This window comes from Lutjanus erythropterus, chromosome 6 (assembly GCF_056507025.1).
Source record: "Lutjanus erythropterus isolate fLutEry1 chromosome 6, fLutEry1.hap2, whole genome shotgun sequence".
In the NCBI taxonomy this organism is placed as follows: domain Eukaryota; kingdom Metazoa; phylum Chordata; class Actinopteri; order Lutjaniformes; family Lutjanidae; genus Lutjanus; species Lutjanus erythropterus.
The window spans coordinates 40317311-40333570 of NC_139322.1; the positions used below are offsets into that span (position 1 = coordinate 40317311).

General features: G+C 39.0%; 1 protein-coding gene across 1 annotated transcript in view; it reads right to left on the reverse strand.

Annotated features, from left to right (window-relative positions):
• atp2b3b (ATPase plasma membrane Ca2+ transporting 3b) overlaps positions 1-16260 on the reverse strand; it is an 87855-nt gene that overhangs the window by 14516 nt on the left and 57079 nt on the right. Inside the window, exons 19-25 of the mRNA XM_084721907.1 lie at positions 14641-14728; positions 14437-14543; positions 11770-11961; positions 10747-10960; positions 10010-10221; positions 5689-5796; positions 3650-3832 (exon numbers count right to left, since the gene is read on the reverse strand). Coding sequence (XP_084578033.1) covers positions 3650-3832; positions 5689-5796; positions 10010-10221; positions 10747-10960; positions 11770-11961; positions 14437-14543; positions 14641-14728 — 1104 coding nt within the window. The remainder of the gene's footprint in view (positions 1-3649; positions 3833-5688; positions 5797-10009; positions 10222-10746; positions 10961-11769; positions 11962-14436; positions 14544-14640; positions 14729-16260) is intronic.

Consider the following 16260-nt stretch of genomic DNA (forward strand, 5'->3'; position numbering starts at 1 on the left):
CACACGCAGGCACACACACGCACGCAAGCACATACAGCACTCGCACACTGACAGAGATAAGTCAAACTACGGCTCTCGGGTGTCAGCAAATGCACACACATTAACACGCTTGCAAACAGACGCGCGGAACTGACATACAGAGAAATCAAGAGAAAAGATGAGGGGTGGACGCTACTCTAGTAAGGAGATGGGAGGGTGACAAAAATGGATGAGGTTAGGGACAAAAAAGGGGAAAAAATGAAGAGAAACCTAAAGAAATCTTATCAGTATGCTACACAAGAGCCTGTATTTAGATCTGGTACAATCTAAATACCTCTACAACAGAACAACTCTACTTATGAAGAACAATAAGAAGACATTTCACAGATTTTCTCTGCAAACAGGGAACCTGTAATATCTCATCGTAAATATAGAAGAAAGAGGAGAGAACTGTGATGGAGAGAGAGAGAAGAGGGGAAAAACAGACTGGACAGAGAGAAAAATCAGGACTTTTTTGGAGACATCAGGGGGGCCAAAGTTGTGACGTCAGAGCTGTAAATACTGTTACAAGAATACAACAATTGCAGCACCGGACAAAAAAGTGAGAGGAGGACAAGAAGGAGAAAGAAAGGAAGAGCGATAGAGGTAGAGGGAACTTTTGTTTCAGTCTTGTTAACAGCAGTGTGTTATCGGGCTTTTATACTCGAAGGTTTACAGTTTAGAGAATTGCAGCAGCCATATGAAAGCCGTGAGTATGATTCTATGGCAGTGAAATCTAAACTTACAGCAGAAGAGGAGTCACATTATTGTTACACTATATTCTCTTAGTTTATAGAGAAAATAAAGGGTCAACCACAGTAACCACGCTTGACCTCATTCACAGACAGGAGGTAACACATGGTGCGGGAGGAGCCACCGTTCACTTTCTGATCTTTAGGGTGTGTCCTCGCGTTGTCAGAGCGAATCAGACCGTTTTGGTTGCTTAAATTTATTCTTCTCGTTCTTTTAAACATGAGTCACTTTGTGTCTTTATAAACAATGCTGCTCCATTTCTGTCAGGACTCCTCAGACAGAAAGAGAACAGCGAGCCACCTCCCGCACCCACCAACACTCAACAACAAAACACACTCTGGGCTGAGGCCGGGGACTGGATTTTGGAACCAGGCCGGATCAGACCAGAACTATACACAGCCGGTCGGGACTGGGTGCTGTTTGAAAAGGGGGAGAATAAGAGAAAAAAAGAATAGAGGAGACATTGCACACACACGAGCAGCGAGCGAGCCGGAGGGGACACAACCATAGAGTCAAAAATACTGCAGTCCACGTGCCGTGCAGCAGTGTGTGTGTCTGTGTCTACGGATGAGTGTGTGTGAGAGAGGAGGTGGCTGCGAGTGTGTGTGTGCAGGTGTGTATGTGTGTGTGTTTGTGTGTGTTCATGTGTGTACATGCGTTCGGCGGACTCACTCCCGGGGGCTGGGCTGGTATTGGCTGTTGCGGTGGAGAGAGCTACGTGAGAGGGGGTAGAGATAGTGTTTACGTCGTGGAGCTGACTGAGCACGGAGGAGCGCCGTCTCACCGCTCCCTGAAACGAACCGCTTCGCTTGAACGTGCTCACTACCTCCATCTGCAGGACAGAGACAAAACAGCAGCACTCAGTGAGGGCAGGACAGGCCGGTCTGAGCGTACGAGTGTGTGAGCTGTAGTCCCTTAAAGGTATAGTTCAGATTATTTGACGGGGGGTTATCTGAGGTAATTATCTGAAGTACTTAAACTGTATTACATGCAGTCGACACGCCCCCAGTTTGGAGAGGCAGCAGAAGTACCGATGTAGGGAGTTAGGCAATGTGCTGCTGTGAACAAGGTCAGCAGCAAAATGTGTTTTAGACGCCTAAAAAAATCAGTATCAACTTAATGGTGCATGTCCTGCTAGCCATTGCAAGCTAGCTCCTAGTTGCTGTAAGTTCCAGGAAAACATGGGATATGTCAGATATGTCAGAGAGTAAGGAAGGAAGTTGACAAACATGACAAGACTTAAGTCTTGTTAAATGTTTTAAATATTTAAAAGCGAAGATTACATCTCCCATGATGCCACACTACTTCACAATGTCATCAGATTACTTACTGATATATCAATAACTATAGGTGTAACTGAAATGATATTTGCATTGCTGTCACAATGACAATATAGATCCAATATTTTCACTTTACATCGATCATATTAGATTGTTGAATATTGAATAGATATATCAGGCTAGATCAATGTATCATTACACCCCTAACAATAAGCGATTTTTAATATTTTCTAATATTGGTCTCAACATTGGCTCCGACAATCCAGTGTTGGTCAGGCTCTATTCTAAATATAGTGTACACATAAAGAAACACTGATTTTTTTCTTAAGAGGCTACAATACGTCTTGCTGCTGACTCTATTCGCAGTACACAGTACATTGATTAGCTTCCTACACCAGTACTCCTGCTGCTTCTCCAAACTGGGGGCGTGTTGACTGCCATATACTGCAGGTAATACACTGACTATGGATAAGAACCTCATACAACCACACTTCAAATATTCTGAACTATTCCTTAAATTCCCTTTGATGGCAAATGTCAGTGATGTGCATCACAACTGCTTTCTGAATATTACTGACAAAGAGAATTACAAATGATGATGATGTGTGTATATGAGGTTGTGCGTGTGTGCTTATTGTCTGCACACTCAGACCAAACCCTCTTAATGAAAAACTGACCACTTAACGCACAGACAGGCACTTAAGCAGAGAGTGAGGACTGTGGCTCTCTAACACTGATCAGGAGGCTGTTAGCAGATTGCTGCTCATGTTGATGCTGTTTGGATGTCTTAATGTCCATTCACACACAGAGCACAGTGCCGTATCAATCAATTAAAGTCATCAAGCAAGTCAACGGCCTGTCTACTTAGCATTAGCCTGTACACAGCGTGTTAACACTCATACACACGAGTGCCGCTGCAGCACACACACACACACACACACACACACACACACACACACACACACACACATACACACACACACAATCACAGCATTTATCCTCTCTCATGAGCATCTAAAATACCACTTCCAAGTCAGAGAAAGCATTAGAGAACAGAGACGTTAGCTGTGTTGGAGAGAAAAAGACTGGAGTCATTATGTTTGGCACGAGTCAGAAGAACAGCACAGACAGGATGAGAGAAAGACTGACTTTTGAAGAGTAAGAACAAATCAGATACGGTCTTTAAACTTATCTACAACTAAATGTTTGTCAGAGAAGAATCAAGAATGAAGCAGATCTCTTTCTTTCTTTCCAAAAGTCTCTTTTGTTAGTGTGTAGAGGCCATGATACTGGCAGTTTATTTAGGCAGTGTTACTACACAGTTAAGACACAATATCCCCCCAAAATAATTAGCATTTTATCATAAAGCACTTGATTAAAAAGTGCAAACTTTAGGCATTCATGTTCAGATGTTTAATACTTTGTGTGTCCTGTTTTCAATCACCATCTATCTATAATTCACCTTAAACAAACTGCTTGTGTGTCATGACCACGTGAAGCTTCTGGTTGAGGCGCTTTGGTGTGTGGATATCTGTGTGTGTGTGTTTGCGTGTTCCTGTGAAAGAGCTTTGGTTAAAGTTTGTTCCATCAAACAGTACCTGGGTCTGGATGCGGTTGAGGCCTCTGAACCAGAGGATCTGTCCACGGCGCAGCTCCCTCTCAGCACAGTCGATCTCCTCCTCGTCTTCTGCCAACTCCTCCCCTTCCTCCTCCCCGGGCTCCAGGCCCAGCCCCGCCTCCTTCAGGCAGGGCAGGCGCTCTGTCGGCACTGTGGCGATCACCTGAAAGCCCGGTTTGTTACATTGTCAAACAAATTTGATGGCTCAAACACTGTAAACACCTCTCATCTTAAAAACTGTAAACTGATTGCATCCAAAACTTTTTATGTGCACTGAAAATAAGTGGCTGAATAATAATAAATCTATTTAAGTTTTGTTAACTCAACTTGAGAAAACAATAAGCTTAAGATATTAAGTTGAAGCAACAACTGTTCTGTCACACTGATGAACATTACAAATAAATTTGATTTCCATTTACAGATTTCCAGAGATTATAAATAGAAGGGTCTCAGGAGAGTTTTAACTTGCACACAATGCATGCTGGGAACTATGTGGTAATATGTGGTGCCTCCACTAAAAATAAACGTTGCTTTGACTCATTTTCACTAAGTGGCACATACAAGAAAATAATAAGTTGGTGAAAACACAGGTTGATTGCTGCAATTTTTTGTTAAGAAAGCAAAACATTTTTTGTTTGGAATAACAAAACAACAATAATAACAACAACAACAACAACAACAACAATAATAATAATAATAATAATAATAATAATAATAATAATAATAATAGTACTACTAATAATAATAATGTGTTTTTAGGTTTTTAAATGAACACAAATTAATTGTTTTATTGAAAATAAGAAATTGACTAAATGACATAGGAAGATAAAAACATTGAAACATATTTAAATATTAATAAGTATTAATAAGTATTAGTTAGGTAATAAGACCTTGATAAGGTCATTATGAACATTAATGTGTTAATAAAACTATATAAGTGTGGATAATAGCATCAAAAACATATTTATTATTTGATTATAATAGGGATGTGTGTGATTAGTTGACTACAATTAAACGTCACCATTCTCACTCGTCGGCACCACAAATACTATTCAGTTAAACTACTTATCAATATTTTATTAATGTACTATGCCAGTTTCCTGTTGCCTCTATGATGTTATGCAGCCACTAGTCAGGGCTGCAGCCCCATCAGACGGCAGCCCCTCTTGCCCAGTGCGTATACGCCCCCATGGCCCAGGCACCCCCAGATGTTTTATCAGCAAAGGCGAGATGACAGCTTGTAAAAACCACAGCAGTTACGCAGTATTTTAATCTAGAAAATGGAAATAAGGTTAAATGCAGGCTGTGACAGAATAAACTGGTAGATAACCACTCGACCGGAGCAACATGTGATCATATTCAGCACAGACACGAACATTAACCTGCAAGGAGAGGAGCTGCTGCTGCTGCTAACATTAGCCTCACTCACTCATGCATAATAAGGTTAATTAATCCTTTATTATGAACTAATTAAGAGTTAACTAACGGATTTTGGGGATACTGGCTCTGATGTATAAACAATGCTTATTAAGGTTCATTAAACCTTTATTATGCACTTATAACAGTTAATTATGCATTTTGGGGGGAACGAGATCTACGGTGTGAACAGCATTTTGCTTTTATTGGTCAGTGACACCTCCAGAGAAAAATGAGAGGTGTCAAAGGCTATGTTCCCAGCTGGATTCTTACCTTATGATTTTTTTTATAGTCTTGTTAACACATTAATGATAATAAGCATTTTATAAGGCAGGCACCTTAATATACAGTGTAATCCAATTTATGTTTTGTTATTGTTACTGTCACTCTTGAACTAATTATATCAGCTTCATACATGTGAGTAAATTAACTCAAAATCAAATTTGTTGTTGTTGTTTCAAGTGAACATAAAGTTTTATCTGAATTGTTATCTAAGTAAGGGTAAAAATGTTTCCTTTGCCTCACCTCAGAGAAACTAAACCAGGCCTGCCAGCCTACACTTGCTCAGTGTGGTTTGACTCAGCAGGCTGAAGAGCTGCTTACCTGCCCCCAGAGCAGCTCTCCAACTCCCACGAACAGACACCACAGCCACTGCTCCACGTTGAGAGGGGCACAGCTGAAGGGCTTCCCTCCCCACTGCACGATCACGATCTGCAGCAGAGACACAGGGAGGAACGTCATCACTGTCAGACACACACACACACACACACACACACACATACACACACACACACACACACACACATAGACACAGTCCATCTATTTCTGCTGCACCAACCACAGTCTGTACTGGAGAAAAAAACGCAACAACGCCAGGATGTGGCAACATGTCTATCTTCTACTCTGTCACGATTTCAAGTAAGAAAAAGAAGGTGGCATTATCACTGTAATCCCTGCTGCATCCTATCAAAATCAAAACAACATGTTATAATATATGATGTTCAAGCGCTGTATGTACTTATTCATGTGATATACCTAACCCTTAATATCTATTAAGATTATAAACCCTCCTTTCACACTATCCTGGCTAACATCAGGTCATGATAGCTTATTCTTGTGTATACTATGAACACTGATAAAACTTACTGCTTACTTTGCAGCTCAGTAATAACATGGTAGTGTGATAATAAAGAGGTAATAATAAAGTAATAGCTTTTAATTTCCAAAGTAATAAGCAGATAATAGTTTGGTATTAACAGTGGGTATATCTGAGTGATTCTGACTGAAATTTATGGAACAAGGTCATAAGAGTAAAGAGTAATAATGAGGAAACACATTTGGAAATAACAGCATAGTAATATTTGGTAACAATATGGTGAGTTGCTAACAATAATATGCTTATATCAATGCAATATTTTGACTGATTGGATTGACAGAGGTTGATGCTTTTACAGTATTATAGGCTGCTGTCAGCACCTTCAAAATCACAAAGAATTACTCTTTGATAAAAGTTACTTTTAGCTTCTTTGTATTAGAACCTGATCTATGCTGGACCTATACTTTTTGTGGCTGATGCTGATATTTGTATAGTAACAAAAATCTGATATTGATATATGAGCCAATATTGTTTATATATAATTAATACATATAGATGTATTTCACTCATTCTTGAGACTTGGGGCAAAACCATATATTGAGGGGGGTTTGATTTTTACTCTTAAATTACGCTGGAAAACATATTGTAAAGGAACTCTTGGCTATTAAACCTTATAAAGAACCAATCTCCCAGTGATTACATTCTTTATTAATTGTAGACGTCAACTCCAGCAGATGTCAACTCCAGAGTTGACAAAATGTTTCATTTTTTTCATTTCACAGCATAGTCACAGTGAGCAGCCATTTTATTTAGTGTCTCAGAGTTCTCTTAATGTTAATCAAAATACACATTTTTAAAACATAATTCTTATTTATCTTTCATTTAGAAGGACTACAGAGTCGACATGTTATGGTTGAGACACATCTGATAGAAATATTATTTAATGAATTTGTCTAAAAATAGAAAGTTTGCCAGTGCTTGAGCAGATTCCTGCCTTTTTTAAACCAGGAAGTGAGACAGGGGTCCTTATGGTATAGCTAACCTTTTTTTTATACCTGATTAAAAGCATGTTTTTGTAAAACTACAACATTACAAAAAAATAGATTTTAAAACAAAGATGATTACAATAGCACATTTTATACCTCTGCTATCAGTAGGTGTTGTTAGTTTTAGATTTTGAAGGCTTTTAACACATTTTTAAATTGTCTAAAGTTGTGAATTCTTGTCTGGGACAAAAGTGTTTAAAATGAAATTAAATTAAAGCAGACCAAAACATTTCATACATATACTGTATTTCATATACATAAATCCTTATAAAATAAATTTTACCAAAAGAAAATTTAAGGTATTTTTTTGGTAAGACATAATTTGTCCCAATTCTCAAGAATGAGTGATATATATCAAACCTGAATTAAGAAAAAAGATATCTAGGGAGAAATATACATGTAATGCTGCCTATGAAAAAAAAAAAAGGTCTGCATTATGTTTATGTAAGTTTTCATATCGCCACATATCAGACAACATATATGCTGATACTAATATAGGCTGATATAGCTGTGATAGGAAAATAATATTTTTTTCAAGAAGTGTATTTATTAATTTTCAGAGAATATCATCACAACACTACAAAAATAACACAGGTGCAAAACAAAACTATCACAGTAAGGCTCATCTTCAATAAGCTAAATATGACAGGGCAATAGAATGCAATATTTGGCACATTCCAAAGTATGTCAGTAATAATATTGGCTGACCAATATCTATATAAATATAAAGAAGTCTTGCGTTTTACTGGGAATTTTTAGACTCATAAGTCAAAGTTTAGAACCATTCTCAAGGCTATTTTTCATGCCAATTTAATTTTTTAACAGCAAAAATGGTGTTCTACTGTGGTGTTACTGTAATGCCTTAAAGTGAACTAAGATGAATTCTGAGGCTCAGATACATTAATCATAGCAGTCAACCCACTCCAGCTTATGTCACTGTGTAAAAATGACACACTAAGTGCATTTATACAACCAGTCTTTATTAGTGATAGTTTCAACATAATGAATGCGGCCCTGTGGCTGCGTCTTTAAACAGCAGGCTGCTGTAGGTCTGCTTGCCTCAGTGGATGTAGTGACAGCTTTTTATATAACAACATGATCATTTACACCAGGAACAAGGCTTATCAGAGTGACACTATCATCCTGACACCAGACTGCACAGTCATAAATCTCACTGGGAGTACGATACAGTGTATCACATACAGTAATCATTCCTTTATGCAGAGAGGAGGGATCCATCTTTCTTACTTATTTCTCTTTTTCACCTCGCTCACCTCTCTTAAGCTGTCTGCAGTCTCTCATCTCTTCTTTTCCAAATCCCTCTCAACTGTCTCTTTGTCGCTCTCACAGTGCAGATCACTGCCATCCCCCTCCAGCTTCCTCTCTTCTCTTGTTTCTCCCCAGAGGACCACACAGAGAACTGAAGAGATTTGGAAAATATCCCTCTTCTTCTCTCTCCATCACTCATTCTGTCTTTGTTTGCTTCTCTGTGTTTTTGTGTACTCACAATTCCCTGCACAGTGCATCTCTTCTGCACTGACTGAGAGTTGATTCAACAAACAATCTTCCTGTGGTTGCTAAAGTTTGGAATCTTAAATCTGGACTTGTATGTGGGGCACAATCAGAATACACTATGGAGAAAGACAACGTGACAATTAATAAGCTGTCAATGGCTGAAGATGATCACATTCATTTTCTAAATTTTTACAAACTATGAACGTGATCAGACAACACAGGCTATCACCAAAACATGGCATCCATCTGTAGAAGACATTTAAACTTGTATTGCTTTAGTACAGAGCCACAGATTGGCCATATGGAGAGAATATTATTTATATATCAGTGCCATATTTTACTACATCGATTGGTTGAAATACTGTAGGGTACGCACAACATGCAATTTGTTCCAATGTTTTGGTTAATTTGGACCAAAACGGACGTTGAACGCAAAGACTAGCAACACACAGTCTGACCGCCATGTGTATCAAGACACACAGAACAGTTTGTCCGTTTTCTGACAACTTGCCAGACAATCATGGCTTTTACCAAACTTCTGCCAGTAGAAACATATTAGGATTAGTTCACAACAATACAAATATTAAAGTAAAGGTCCAGGTTAATGTATTCAGACAGAGCAGTAACAGCATTGTTGAATTAGCTGTGTGCGTCTTTACACACAGTGGGTACACTTTGATTAAGACGTACCATAGTTGCATGTTGATAGCCTTCCTATGTGTTCAGTGTAGGCTGCTCTGTTGTTCTGTTGTTCTACACACGGGAGGAATTGTATGTTGTGCCCACAAACTGACCTTCATTTGGAAACTAATTGTATGTTGTATGTGTTTTTTCTTTCCTCTCTAGCCACTTCAGGACCTTAGAGATACAGTACCCAGGCTCAGTTCCTAGTAGGTACTCAACAACCACAATCCACAGAACACGTCTTCCTATGGCTTCTTTCTGGGCTCTTTTCTCCTTATGTCTCTGTAGCTTTACAACAAATCTTTGACCTTCACAACCTCATCATGCTGACAATTGAATTATTACAAAGTGGGCAGACTTTGTCAGGAGCATGCAGCATGTACATGATTCTGTTCCATCAGCCCACTGACACTGAACTACATAAAAATATCTAAACATACCACATGCCAAGAGCCTTTTTTGTCTAACTAGAAGTCACCACCTGAAAGAATCTTGTCCAGTTTTTGAGTCTAACATACTTTTACTGAGTGCAAGAGATGCTCAGTCAGGTACAACTAATCTTGAACAAGATACCTGACCTTACCTGCACAGCAAAGGTTCCCAGAACGATGGAGCAGAAGATGGGGTTGGCAAATATTCCGTCAAAAACATTTCTCTCTCCGTGGATCTTGCGAGCGTTGATCTCGTTGAACAGCTGCATGAGGACGAAGGTGTTGAAGATGATGGTGTAGTGCTCAGAGGGAGGGGAGTGGAGCGGAGCGTTGCGGCCACTGTCGATGTTAAACATGCGCTCGCCTGGAGTAGGTGAAGAAAGGAGTAGATGGGGTGTGAAGAAAGGAGAGACAAGTGGTCAGACCTCTGCCAGCAACAGATGGTGAAGCACCTCCTGCAATGCCACCACAAGTGCCAGATGCAACCAAGTTCCATCAACATCCACATCCACATACCTATTAGATATTTGTGCAGAATTTTGAAATAATTAGCCTTGAAAATCTCGAGTTATGGCCAAGGATGTGTTTAACAAGAATTTGATCAGTTCAAAAAGACGCTTGAACCAAGTTTGAAGAAATTTCCTCAAGATTTTTTTTGTTTGGGTGTGTGTTTAGACCATCTTGGCACCTTGTGTTTTTTTGCTTTCCTTGTTTTTTCTGTTATGAGCATGTTGAAACAAAACCTGACCATCTCAATTCCAGGATAAATCTGTTGATCAAAGCCAACGATTACAGGCTGTCTCAGCAGTAGATGAAATTACATGCTCGATTGTCTCTGCATGCGTTTGTGTGTTTGTGTGTGTGTGTGTGTGTGTGTGTGTGTGTGCACCTATGAACAGCAGGGTGAAGATGATGACCAGCTGGTACACTCCATGGCCCAGGATGTTCTTCATCATGGTTAGTGAGATGAGCGGGTTGTTCCGGCCGTAGGGTTTCCGTAGCAACAGGGCCTCGGTGGGGGGCTCGGTGGCCAGGGCCAGGGAAGCAAACGTGTCCATGATCAGATTCACCCACAGCATCTGCACTGCCTTCAGAGGAGAGTCCTGCAGGGAGATTTGCAGCCAGAGGGCTGGTGTCATGAACTGTGTTCAGAGGAATGTGGCCTCACCGACCCGAACAGTAGTGACCGTGGCTGCTGCCCCCCCACCCCCACCCCCCCTCCTTGCATGAAATCTCTGGCATAAACGAATATTCATCAGTTTTCATTTCTATTTTTCCCATGCCCAAAAAAAGAATTTGACACAGCAAAATGCATGCCACTTTCCCTCAAAAAAACAAAACTTTCCTTAAAATTTGGAAATTCTTCTTTGGAGGTTTGGTTTGTTGTAGCTGTATTTTTAGGGTTTATAGACACCATACAGTGTCAGAAACAAGTAAGAAAAGGAAGGAAAAAAGGAGTGAAAATTGTGAATTCCGGGAGGGAATAGGGAGAGGGCGATTTTCCTGGAAAAATTGGGACAGTTGGCAAGTATATCAGGGTGAGTTAGACAAATCTGTGTCAGTTTTATGTTTTGACTGTTCTGGATGAGGAAAAGACCTTTCAATCAAAATATATTATAATATAGTAAATAATATTATTAATAATAATGCAAGTCAATATTTCTTGCATATCAAACATGTCATTGTTTCCATACAGGTCACAATGTGTCTGCTTGTATTAGCTTGAAGTAAAAATGCATAAAAAGCATTTGCTTTATCTGAGCAGATATAGGCTGAGTGATGTTTATAGAAGTGACATCTCTGTCTCTCTCTCTCTGTGTGTGTGTGTGTGTGTGTGTGTGTGTGTGTGTGTGTGTGCGTGTGTGCAGAAAAGCATGTGTGTCAGCGTGTGTGTATTAATAAATGTGTCTACCTGAGTGATGCAGGCCCCAGTGAAGGCCACGATGACAGCCACTACATTGACCGTGAGCTGGAACTGCAGGAACTTGGAGATGCTATCATAGACATTTCGTCCCCACATCACCGCCTTGACGATGCTGCTGAAGTTGTCATCAGTCAGGATGATGTCAGATGCCTCTTTGGCCACGTCTGTCCCCGCAATACCCTGGCATGGATTGAGAGAGAGTGAGGAGGAGACAGAGAGACTCATGACATGATTCATGAAGCATTCAAGCATCAGGATCCTTCTGGAGAGTTACTGTCTCAGGACTGTGTTGTTGTGCCTCCAAGTGCTGCATGAGTAAGAGCTGCAGCCACAACCATGTGCACGCTACTCAACAACATGTTTTTGTTGAATCCCTGTACAAATCTTTCATCAAGGGTTCTTTGTACCGTAATATAAAAGGGTTCTTAGTAGAACCTCCTGGAGGAGGTTCTAAAGAAAACCCTTGGAATATAAAATGGTTCACAGTAGAACCCCTGAGTGTGCTCAAGATAAAACACATAATATATACATATAAATACCACCTCAAATACAAACAAAATACAGAATCCCCTCAAAGGGTTCTAGATAAAACCTTTGGAATAAAAGAAGATTTGCAATAGTACCCTCTTGCTGGGTTCTAGATAAAATCCTTGGAATATAAAATGGTTCTCAGTAAAACCCCCTGGATGCATTCTAGATAAAACCTTTGGAATATAAAAAGGTTCTTGGTAGAACCCCCTGTGTGGGTTCTAGATAAAAAAAAACCTTGGAATATAAAAGGTTCCTCAGTAGAACACCCTGGGTGGGTTCTAGATAAAAAATCTTGGAATATAAAAAGGCTCTCAGTAGAACTTGCTCTGTGGGTTCTTGTTAGCACCTTAAGAAGGTGGAATGGTTCTGGTTAGAACCCCCAGAGAGAGTTCTGGGTGGAACCATTACACCATACCTCTGTAGAACCTCTTATAAGGGGTTCTGGATGAAACCTTCCACTGATGGTTCTAGGTATAACCTTTGAAAGGGATCAAAGTGGAACCTTTATAAAATGTATATTCTTAGTTTATTGATATATTTATCACGTGTTCATGATTTATAGGATGATGAGGCTCTTCAACACTGCAGACATTTGTCTCTGTCAGAGACTGTGGCAGACTCACTTTTAAAGATAACTGTCATATAACTGGATTGTAGGAATCTATTCACTCCAACCATGTCCACCAGCTTGTTGGCTAAATAATAAGTGAGGCTAAATTCTGGAGAGGAAAAAACTGTCATGACCATTTTTAAAGTGGTTCTTTGACCTCTCACCTCAGGATATTTGAATGAAAACAGACTTCATCATAGTTAACCAGGAGTCACATGGACATGCCCACTTTCTGCTCATCCCATACAGTGTTGGAAAGGAACAATACAGTTTTTTTTGCGTGTAACATAACATACATGTCTTAAATTTCACCTGTTCTCTTTGAATGTTCCTGCATCCTGCAGCCCAGGAACAGTGTTGGAGAACCATAAACTGGGACAGAATGCAGAGCTGAGACTCTGGATTCACTGAGACCAGTTGTCTTCATGTGTCACTACAACAGTAACAATTTCTTAGATAAAGATGATAACTAGAACCAAAAAGGATTATTTGACTTGTCCCCATAGGAGAACTCTTTAAGGTTCCTGATAACATTTTTTATAAAGGTTCCACTTGGAACACACTCAGAGGGTTCTACTAAAAACCTCTTTATATTCCAAGGTTTTTATCTAGAACACACTCAGGGGGTTCTGCAGAGAACCTCTTTATACTCCAAGACCTTTATCTAGAACTCACTGAGGGGGTTTTACCACAGGAATCTTTGATGAAAGAGTTCTTCAAGGATATCAACAGTCCTTCAAGAACTCTTTTGTTGGATGACAATAGTTCTTAATGGAAACTTTAGTCTAACCAAGAACCTTTAACAAACCCTTTCTTCAAAAAAATGTTCTTCAGAAGCAAATGATTCTGGGTTGAACCTCAGCCCTTCAGAAGAGTTTTTTAAACTCGACCTCTCTGTATAAAATAACCTACAGTGAGCTGTGAGATAATCACAGCATCATCAAACTGCACAACCACAAACTACAGACCTGGAGTGTTCAGACGATGGATAGCTTTCACAGTTATATTCACAATAAAGAGGTTTCTGAATAATTTCAACAGAACCGCTCAAAATCCAGTCACTGAAAAATGCAACTTTTACAAAAATATCTAAATGTCAAGTGTTTTTGATACCAAATACAGCATGAAATTTTCTATGGTGTTGTCAAGGTCTTGGTGTCTTAATGTGGTATTTGGGAGGATTTTGACCATTTTATCAATTCTCCAGAGTTAAAAAAGGTGAGAATTTACACAAAATCTGTGTAATAAATGGTAGCAACCCAAAAACTGCTGCAGCAATTTATGAGACATGATAGAACAGCCATCATTTACTTAAATTATACCCCTTCTCATATTAATCTTCAAGTTCCAGCTTTCAGATGATGTCTGCCACTTTGAGCTGCTGTCTTCCACAAAACATCCCCCCACCCACCTAAAGCATTCACCTAAATCTGTGAACACGCACACAACACCTGCAACTACAGGAGGGTTTTAACACCAGAAAAGCATTAATAGTGAATAATATGTCAGGTTACCATGGCAAAGCCCACATCAGCCTTCTTCAGAGCTGGCCCGTCATTGGTTCCATCCCCTGTTACTGCGACAACCTGCCTCTGTTCTATGATGCTGCTGTCGATGATGCCTGCACACAAATTGGCAAAAAAAAAAACAGGCTCTGTGAAGTGTGTGTGGATGAATGTGTGTGTGCGTGTGTTTGGGTTAGTAAACTTGAGACTCACCTTTGACCAGTGTGTGTTTGTCGGTTGGCGAGGACCGAGCCAACACGCGCAGCTTGGGCCAGATTTTGTCGATACGTTCCTGCTCAATCTGTCGGTCAGATGGAGAGAAAAAAAAAGGAGGAAAGAGAGTGATAATGATGAATGACATGATAGCTCTTCTCTTCTTTCACTAGGTGTCACTGTTGATCCAGAGTGTCGGGAAGGTAGAGCTGTCCTCAGGTGTGATGGAGGAAAAAGCATCAAAGACACACTGTGAGCATAATGACAGTTTATACACAGCATGAGTGTCAATTTAAATACACACTCCATAGAACAGCACAGCTTCATCTCTAATCAGCAGATATCCATCCGATTAACAAAACATTTGGCTCAAATGATAGAGTTAAATGGTTAGGATGAAAGCAGTGGCTTTAACAGTGTGCAATGACTCGAGATAACTTGTGAACAGTGTTGCCTAAGTTCATTCAAACTTTTAGCAAAAGAACTAGTTTAAAGTTCAGTTCACAGAGATTAAAATGAACTAGTTCACGTTTTAAATTTTTGAACTAAGTTCATGTTCATTTCTTGTTTTTCTTCTTTCTCTTTTTGAAATTTCAACAGAACTAAATGGTGCACAATATTCATGTTTTTGTATTTATTTTATTTGCAAATGTAAAATTACTTTTAACTGAAGTCAAATAATTACAATCTTATAATAGTTGACCAGTCTTCTGATAAAATAGACAGACTTTTGCTTTGAATGCAGACGATGCCTTAAGTCTAACAGAATTCAAACCACATACAAAAGAACCCAAAACAAAAACTTAAGTAACATTATTAGCTACTATAGCAGTAATGTGATTACTTACAGGTCTGTTTTTATTTGAAACACAGTGAGTTAATATGACTTATTTTTCTGGTGTTTCAACTGCCCCCAGCCAGTGTTTCAATTGCCCCTACCAAGAGGGTAACTTCTTGCATGAAATTTAATATTACAGTCTTGTCCTTATTGGTTGTATTATATCTAGTAGTAGTAATAGTTATATTATAAATTAGTGCACATATGTATGTTTCTCACATCAAAAGATGACAAGTGTATTTTCAAGTAGTCTGGGAGTTATAAGGGGAAAAAGAAGTTACAATTGCCCCCGGTCTCCCCTATCTTAAAATACAGTTTCAGATATACAGAGTATCTCAAAAGAATGAGAAACTTACTATCTAATATAATTACTTACTATCTCAAAAAAAAAAAAGATTTAATATCTTAAAATAATTACTATAGTATGTAAGTCATTTTTATAAAGTTTATTATTATTTATATTATTCTATATAGTCAATATTTTGAAAAACTGAATAATTATTTTAAGATTCCAGGACATAATTTCAGCAAAGTTTGTCATTATAATGACTTATAGGATCTTTTTTCCATCATATTGGCAGAAATGTGCTTCCATAGATACAGAAAGTTCATGAACATTTTGATATTTGATAGACTAAATGATTAATAGAATAAAAGTAATTGTCAGATTAAATGATGATGAAAATAACTGATAGTGCCCTAATAATAAACATATTATCTCATGAAAAGTCATAAGAATGACAGCATGGAGTCTTATGTGAAGCAGAAGTTAACCCACAGTC